The sequence below is a fragment of the Propithecus coquereli genome, unplaced genomic scaffold, assembly GCF_000956105.1.
Source record: "Propithecus coquereli isolate 6110/MARCELLA unplaced genomic scaffold, Pcoq_1.0 Scaffold44, whole genome shotgun sequence".
In the NCBI taxonomy this organism is placed as follows: domain Eukaryota; kingdom Metazoa; phylum Chordata; class Mammalia; order Primates; family Indriidae; genus Propithecus; species Propithecus coquereli.
The window spans coordinates 6885362-6893940 of NW_012150174.1; the positions used below are offsets into that span (position 1 = coordinate 6885362).

At 50.1% G+C, this 8579-nt stretch overlaps 1 protein-coding gene across 4 annotated transcripts in view; it reads right to left on the reverse strand.

Annotated features, from left to right (window-relative positions):
* The window catches only part of TEAD1 (TEA domain family member 1 (SV40 transcriptional enhancer factor)), a 161447-nt gene that overhangs the window by 41621 nt on the left and 111247 nt on the right, over window positions 1–8579 (reverse strand). For 2 of the 4 annotated variants that reach the window (XM_012654247.1, XM_012654245.1), the window contains 5 exons: window positions 8015–8026; window positions 7048–7182; window positions 5685–5731; window positions 4763–4824; window positions 3545–3669 (listed from right to left, as the gene is read on the reverse strand). In XM_012654247.1, the coding sequence (XP_012509701.1) occupies window positions 3545–3669; window positions 4763–4824; window positions 5685–5731; window positions 7048–7182; window positions 8015–8026 (381 nt within the window). The remainder of the gene's footprint in view (window positions 1–3544; window positions 3670–4762; window positions 4825–5684; window positions 5732–7047; window positions 7183–8014; window positions 8027–8579) is intronic. The other 2 variants (XM_012654244.1, XM_012654246.1) reach the window with 2 other exon arrangements.

Below are 8579 nucleotides of genomic sequence, written 5' to 3' on the forward strand. Positions count from 1 at the left end.
AGGAAGGACCATGAGTCCGCGTGAGCACTTGGCCTCCCCTGACACAGCGCACACATAGTTGTTTGGGTGGTTCTTGTTTGTCTTCTCCGACAGTGTGGACTTCGTAAGAACTTAGTTTCACTCGCCACTGAATCCCTAACTCACTTGTGTCAGGTAACAGTGGCTGGCATGGAGTAGGGGCTCAATGGGTACTTACTGAATGAATCCCCATCTCTCCCATCCCCACTCATATCCCTTAAAATACAATTATTTTCTCAAAGAGTCCAAGGGTATTGACTCACACCAGGCCTTCCATTTATTCCAGGGTCTTTGAAGTCACAAGGCTGGGGTCTAATCTATGCAGTCAAGCTTTTTAATTCAACAGTAATCAGCCAAGTCCAGTTGAACCATTCAGATTATTATGTGTAATCCTAAACATACATAAAACATATGTGTGTGTGTGTGTGTGTGTGTATAGCCTCTAATCAAGGGACCTGGTGGGCCCTGGCTTTCCTAAAATAGTCACCAATCTCATTTACTGCTATATATATATATACTTCAGGTCCATCACCTCTGGAATATTCTTCTCTCTTATTCCATCCCCACCAGTCTTCCACCTCTCAGCATAAGGGTTACTTCCTCAAGGAACCCTGCCCCGTTCCCTGTGCCCTCATCCACAGCACTCAGTATTGTCCTTCCTTGCAGCCTCCACACTTCGCAATGACGTCTGTGTAATGACTTGTGTGGCACCCATCTCCCTCTAGGCTCCATGCTCCACAAGGGCAGGGGCGAGGCTGGCTGGGCAGCCGTGGGCCCCTCTTCTGCGCGGCCCCTCGCACATGCAGGTGCTCATGAATGCAGAAGAATGAGCTGGATGAGTCTATCGGTGATTAGCCCAGCAAATACTAAGAACAACAAAAAGAAGTAACGGGGCCCTAACAGGCCCAGAATTGGAAAGCACAGTAATAATGAGGGGGCTGCCACAGTTGTCTGTACTTCATCTCACTCATTCATTTATTTTGAGACAAGAGTCTTGCTCTGTCACCCAAGCTAGTGTAGTGGCACCATCATAGCTCACTGCAACCTCCAACTCCTGGGCTCAAGTGATCCTCCTGCCTCAGTCCCCCAAGTAGCTGGGACTACAGGTGCTCACCACCACACCCAGCTAATTTTTCTATTTTTTGTACAGACAGGGACTTGAACTCTTAGCCTCAAGCAATCCTCCCGCCTCAGCCTCTCAGGGCGCTAGGATTACAGGTATGAGCCACCACGCCCAGCCACAGTTCTCTTTAACTTAAAGTTTTTAATTGTGATAAAATATCCCTTATTATTTCAAACAGGGAAATAAAAATCATCTTAGGGCTTTTGTCTCCTAGTACTTGGAGCTCTGTTCCTTAAAACAAAACAAAACAAAAAAAAGGTCACACGGAAAGAGAAAGATTTGCTCACGTACAAGATACTCAGACAACAGATAATTCAAGAGACCTTCAGAACTGGGAGGTGGTGTTTCACAGCAGTGAAAAGAGTGCACTGAAACAGAAGATCCGGAGTCCTGGCTCCTCTGCTTACTGACTAAGTATCCTGAGTAAGTCTTTAATATGTCTGGGCCCTCAGTTTCTCATCTGCAAAATGGGGAAACAAAACCTATCACATGGGGCACCATGAGGACAGAAGGAAAGAACCGACAAAGTACTCTGTGGAGGACGAGGTATCACACAGAGACAAGCAGTAGGAAGCAGAAGCATCATCTGGGCCAAAGCCCAGTCCTCAACCAAAGAACCACGTACATGTCCCAGAAAGAACAGGGAACACAGAACCATGAGGGTAATTTTTCTGTTTTGTTTTAATGCCCCCGAGATGCATGGATTTAATCCACCACACTGACTCTTCCTATAAAACTGCTCCGCTACTCAGAAGAGTCATCCCGCGGGCCACCTTCTCTTCCCTGGTCTCGGCAGCCCCATTTTCTTGTACCTGCTCTGATGGGCCCAATTTATATACTTTTCCCCTTAATTCTAAAGTGGCTCTATTTTTCCACCAGCTTCCAGAGTTCACAATTCGTGGAGAAGGACATCAGTGGGCCACCCCTGGGTTCCCCATCTCCACTCTGGTGACGGCTAGTGAAGCCCCTCTGCCCAGGACACCTCCCCCACCCACCCAGGCTTTCCACTTTCCACTGGACTAAAGGTCAAACACTCCTGTGAGAGGTCACCTCCAACTGTTCAGTATCTCAGTTATTTGTCACGGACTGTGAACTCATTGGTGACACTTTTTCCTGATAACACAATGACAGCAAGGCAGGCAACACACAGAGAACATGGGACCTCTGTGCTTCTGGAAGCCCCTAAGGCGGGTGGGATGGGGTGAGGTGCGGAACGTGGAAAGGAGTCTGTACGGATCCCAGAGACAACTCAGGATTCCTTCCGCGTTGCCTTGGGCTGCTCACCCACACGCAGATGCAGCGCTCACACTCACAGCCAAGGAGTGGGTGTGAAGAAAGGGTACGGGGCTTGCGGGGTGGGAAAGAAGGGAGGATCACATATGTACGTGAAATGCCTGGCTGGGAAACAATGGGACGATGGGTACAAGATGGGGTGGGGGGGGTGGAAAGAAGAAAATGACAAACAGAGTCCAGATGCCAGTGTTACTGGCATTTATGACATTATAATGCATCGCATTCTACGTCTAACTGTTAAAATACCATTTTGTTACTTCTTAAGAAGAACAACTTGCTATCTCGAGAAAACAGATTTGGAAAGGCAGTACGGAACAATGGCTAAATGTTTATTCAGGCTTTGCAGTTTTAAAGACTTGAGTTTGAAGGTCTAATCCATCCGATACTAACTGCGTGACTTTGGGGAAGCTGTTTAACCTCTCTGTTTCCTCATCTATTAGACAGTTCCTAACCTCACAGGATTTTTGCAAGGATAAAATATGATCGTATATCCAAATCTTGCCACTGGCAAGATTCGATAAATGTTACTAGCTTGGCATGGTGGTGCACACACTTTGGGAGGCTGAGGTGGGAGGACTGCTTGAGCCCAGGAGTTTGAGACCAGCCTGAATAACATAGAGAGACCTCATTTCCACAAAAAATTTAAAAATTAGCCAGGTGTGGTGGTACACTCCTGTAGTCCCAGCTACTTGGGAGGCTTAGATGGGCGGATCACTTGAGCTAAGGAGTTTGAGGTTACAGTGAGCTGTGATTGTGCCACTGCACTCTAGCACGGACAGAGTGAGATCCTGTCTAAAAAAAAAAAAAAAAAAAAAAAAATGTTATCCCGTTGTTAAATTTTATAAAACTCAAGAGACTGTCAAGGTCCCTCCCTCCAGCTGAAGTACTCCCTGGAGCTTGAGGCCGCAGCAGCAGTAGACGGCCAGTTCTGAAGTTCTACGTACTTGCCAACACCTTTTTCTTTGGCTATCTTTCCCAGGTCTGTCTTCACACAGAGTATTTGTCAGGTACGAGGGCAGGGGAAAAAGACATAACACAGAGAAGTGAGAAGGTAAACAGGAACGGGAAGCAAATCCTGGATTCAAGACACACCTCTCTGGGCACACTCACCGAGTCTGGGTCTCGCTGCTGTTCGAGAAAAGCTGAAAATTCCACCAGGCGAAGCTTGGTTGTGCCAATGGAGCGACCCTGCCAGGCGGGGACCGAGGGAGCTGGGGCTGACGCAGGCTCAAACCCTGAAAGACCAATCATCACCTTAAAACCTGGCCCCTCCTTACTTCCCCTCAGACCTAAGGCCAAGACCAGGGCAGGGCTCTATCGGTGACTCTCAGGAAAGGCCAGGAGGTTCCTCTCCGGAGTCTGGGGGTAAACTCAGGGAGGTGGCAGTGGCATTCTGGCCGAGGATCCCAGAGACAGTGAGTGACCAGCCAGATAAGCACAATGCATGTGCTCCTCATAAAGCCACCTAAGCCGCTAAGGTTAAGGGCCGTGGCGTGAGGACATCTAATTCCGGACAAAGGGGCACAGCTGGAATGACTTCCAGCTGGAAGCCAGGAAGGACTGAGGAGTCAGCAGTGTGGGCTTCCAAAGACTTCCTGAGAGCCCCTGACGTGCACGCACTTCTTGTGCTTGTCCACCTCCTTTCTTAAGACTGTGGTCACCAGCACTGGAGAATATTCTTCCAGAATGCTCCATGGCTTTGGAGCAGAGAACAATGTGATATGCATTTTCAGTCTACGAAATCTACAGTGAAGAGCAGTGACTTTCGTACTGTAACTTAGCAGTTTCACTGAGTAACTCTCTGTGTGCGCGGGGAGAGTGTCTGGTAGGGAGAGACTGGTGGGCAGGCCAGACTTGTGCTTTCTACTTCGGGTTTCCATGTAAGCTCTCCTTTAAAGAAAGGGTACTAGGAATTGAAATCTACTTATCTGAGAAAGGTGAATAAAACCATATCTGCCTTCAAGACTTGGATTGCCCAATTCTGCCAGTGTATGATGAGGAAGGAGCCACAGCAACTTCCCCTTCTAGGGATGATCGATGTCTCAAGTGGAAGTGATCGGGCCTCCTATTTCTTTAAAAGCCCGACTTAAGAGCTCCTGGGAGACAACTGAAGGCATCAGGACCTAGCAGGAACACCCCCGTGGCTCTCCCGAGCTAACACGATGTAAGGAGGGCAAGGTGGCAAAAGGGTGTCCACATCCTGCAAGTCAAGGGAGCTGTGTGGCTGTGACACAGACGAGCATTTCCCCACTCTGGGGACAAAGCGACAGGCCCAGCTGTCAGTTGCATGGGGCTGTGCCCCCAAGAGGGAGTCCCAGGGAGACTCACCTGGAATGGGGGCCGTGACCGCTGGTTGGATGGGGTAGGCCTGCTGTACGAAGGGCTTGACGCTGGGGACAGAGAGGAGGACAGAGTCAGAAACTGCATCTGTAGCAGCAGCTATCACCCAAGACTGGCTGCGGCCTCCCCGTGGGAGGTCCCCCACCACTGCGTCCCCTTCCTACAGGTGGTAGCACATCCCAGGTGGAGCTCTACCCCAGGCATAGGCAGTTGCTCTATCCAATTGACAGGGGCCAGGAGCACACTAGGGATCAACCACCAACCCCCCTGACAGTTCAGTGGGATGAGCTGGACAGATGTCAGCCTGACTTCCATGTGCTGTGACAACTACCTCTCTCAGTCCCTGCAGAGGATCAGCCGTCACCATTTCCAGGCAAGGGGTGGGACATGCTTCAGGCTCTCCTTCTCCAGGCCGAATAGTTCCAGTACTTTTGACAATGAATAGGCAGGAATTCCTTTCTACTTCTATCCCCAAATTGCCTTTCTGTTCTGGTTTACTGAGCTTTGCTCCCTTGCCCGCATGGCACCAGCAGCATTTTCTATCAGCCTCCCCACCACGGGGAAAGCTGGGATGGATCGGGCTATAGGATTACCTCCACAGGCCACTCTCAGGCTGGGAAGACCCCAGCTCTGCCTCCAACCCCACGAAGGGACAGGGACCCACTTCCTGTTTCCAGCTGAATGAATGAAAATACTTAAGGTGGGAGTCAGGTGCATGCTCCCCTCTTGGATCTGAGAGGTCAGTCTCTCTCCTGCCACTGGCCTCAGTAAGAGGGAGATGACTTCCGGGATCTCCGTGTAACCTTCCTTTCTCCTCTACACCCCAGGACAGCCTGGTTCTGGGAGAACTTGCCCCAGGGGGGCTGTGACCAGCCCCTTGTTGTCAGTGGCAGCCCCTCCTCAGACTTACTCTTGCGAGGATCCTGGCTGCCCTGTTTGTATCATTCCGGGCCAGAACTGGAAGGCAAAATGCAAAGGCCTCAGGATTATGAGTTTACTTCAAAGCGCAGTTCAGGATGCGTAGGCATCACAACCTTGCTAACAGACCGCAGGTTCCCGCCACCCACCAGAATCACCTTCCCCGAATGCAAACGGGGTCAGCACTATGCACAAGATCACAACCCACACCCCTGGCCTGGCCGGGCTCCCCTTAGCTCCTCCGTCCTGAAAATGCCCCCGGGCAGGGGCAGCCAGCAGCTCTTCAGTGTTCTCAGGACACCTAACAGAGATCTGGGCGTACTGTGGGGGTTCACAAATATTTCGAAGGACTGCTTCATCCACGCACCCACCCATCTTCTTCTTCCCCCTCTGTTCTGAAGCCCTCCCTGTGCAATATTCTGCCTCCATGGCAAGGAAGGCCCAGCAGGGCAGAGGACAAAGCTAGAACAGGATGGCCAGAAACAGGCACGGTGGTGCCTATGGTCCCAGCTACCTGGGAGGCTAAGGCAGGAGGATCATTTGAGCCCAGGAGTTCAAGTCCAGCCTGGGCAATACAGCCAGACCCTCATCGCTTAATAAAAAAAGGTAGCCAGAGCTCTGAGAGGCAACACAGGCATTTTCTTTACTGGGAGCTTCCCTGACGCTTCTGCTGCCCGCCGGACAGGGAAAAGCAGCCTTTGGAGTCACGCAACCCTGGATTTGAATCCTGACATCTCTATCCATTCAACTATGATCAAGTTACCTAAATTTGTGTTTTCCTACTAAATAACCTCAGCTTTCTCATCTGTCGAATGTCAGTAACAATAAGAAGTATTTACGATTACTGTGAGGATCAAATGAGACTATAAAAATGCTTCTCAGCCCTTGAGAAGGCCAAAATGAAAATGTTAATAGAACACCTTATTTCCCTTCGGGGGCTAGTTGCCATAAAGCGACCCTAAAGACGGAGAGACAGAGACCAAGGGCCAGGAAAAAAGTAAAGAGAGCAGAAGAGGCAGATCCCAACCAGAAAGGCACCAGGACTTAACTCCGTGTCTTCAGGAGCTAAGGATTTCTTCTTCTTCCTCCCTTTCTGCTTTCTCCCCCCTGTTCTTTCTCTCTTCTATTCCTCTCCTCTTCCCCCCACCCTCCCCTCACTCTTCCTCTCTAATCCCATCTCCCTCCCCTTCTTTCTTTCACCATTTGACACACAGCATCGGTTCCCCATAAGGTGGTCCTTGGCCTCTCGCACACCTGATCCAAGTGACAAGAAGTGCAGGGTGGAAGGCTGAATGCTGGCCCATGCCAACCCCAACCCCAGCAGCTGTCATTATCGCACTGGGCTCATGACTTACCCCTGGCGCCCCCGGGAAGGTCGGGCGTGGAATCCCAGGCAGCCCCAGCTTGTTGTGAATGGCAGTGGCCGAGACGATCTGGGCTGAGGACATGGCCGCCATGTGCTGCAGGGCCTTATCCTTTGCGGTCTGATCCTTGAAGGTGACAGTGACACACCGACTTAATACAGAATGCATGGCTACCAGACAGGTGAAACAGGCACAGCCACGAGCACATGGACTAAAATACAGAGCCACAAAAGAGGCCAAAAAAGCAAACATGCATGGATAAATAAACACAGCCAGAAGGCTAAAACACACTCAATCTACTGTAGCTCTGAACATTTACAGAGAATACCCAGAGGGGAAAGGTGTTTCTGCTTGTTTTTTTTTTAAAGAATTAAATCCATTTTCTAACAGAATGTAAAGCCTCTGAGGGGGGTGGACAATGTATTTGTTTATTTTTTCAGCTTCCAGAAGGAGATTTCTCCAATTACTTAACATACTCAAGGAGGAAGGGGAAAAAAGGGCCCTGCTGTAACTGATGGCAGGAGGGGTGAGAGAAGAGGTGTGGTTGTGGATTGGGGTAGGACAATCCCCACAGCGCGGGAGCCCTCTCTGTGTGTGTGCTGGCCCTCACGGGGCCACAGTCCCAGGAGCTGCTAGGGCGCGAGGCCTGGAAGCTCTGGCAGACATCTGGTGGGGGGGGGGGGGGTCAGAAGCAGCAGATGGGCGGGGCGGAGGGGGTGACGGGCCAAGCAGCATGCTGGCGGGGTGCATGCTTTCTCAAGTATCCCCGCCGTGGGTCTAAGGCTACATGGGTTCTTATAAAGCCAAGAACACAGGGGATGCTACAGGTAAGTGGTTTCCCCTTTTCCTAAATGGGTCTTTTCTAGAAAAGCCAAGGCTGATAACACAAAGCTAGCCAAAAAAGTCTGCCAAGCACAGCTAAAATATAGAATATACTCAGTTTGGTGAAAATACTTACCATGCTTGTTACCTGGATACAATAATAAACAATTTGTTAAAAGGATTGCGTACAAAGGCAGGGTTATTTTTCTTCTTCAGTTAAAAAATATATATGTATACAAACACATAATACTTGGATACAATAAAATGCATAGAAGCATGGGGTCTTTTTTTCCCACATTTTAGGAAGAATGCACGATCCACATAGCTATCTAGAAAGGCAATTATCAGGAAGGGCACTCAACAAACAGCAACAATCAAAAAACTACCCCAGCTCCATCGAGCTAGCTCTGTGGCTTCCCCAGCACAGATGGAGACATGGCCAGACCCCTGGCATGTGATGAGCCCCGTGGGCACAGGCAGGGCTCCAAGCCTGGGGAGCACAGAAAGGCTTCTGGTTGCTAGTAGAGGATCTATACTCAAGGCCCAGACACCATCAAAGCAGGAACAAAATGGTGCCATGAAAATAAAAAGGGTGCCCTCCACAGCTGCTCTTCAGGGCTCAGACAGTCAGGGAAGGTCAAAGGCCACTTCCGGAGAAGACGCTGAGTTCCAGCTGAGAGGATTTACAGCTTCAGGGTTTA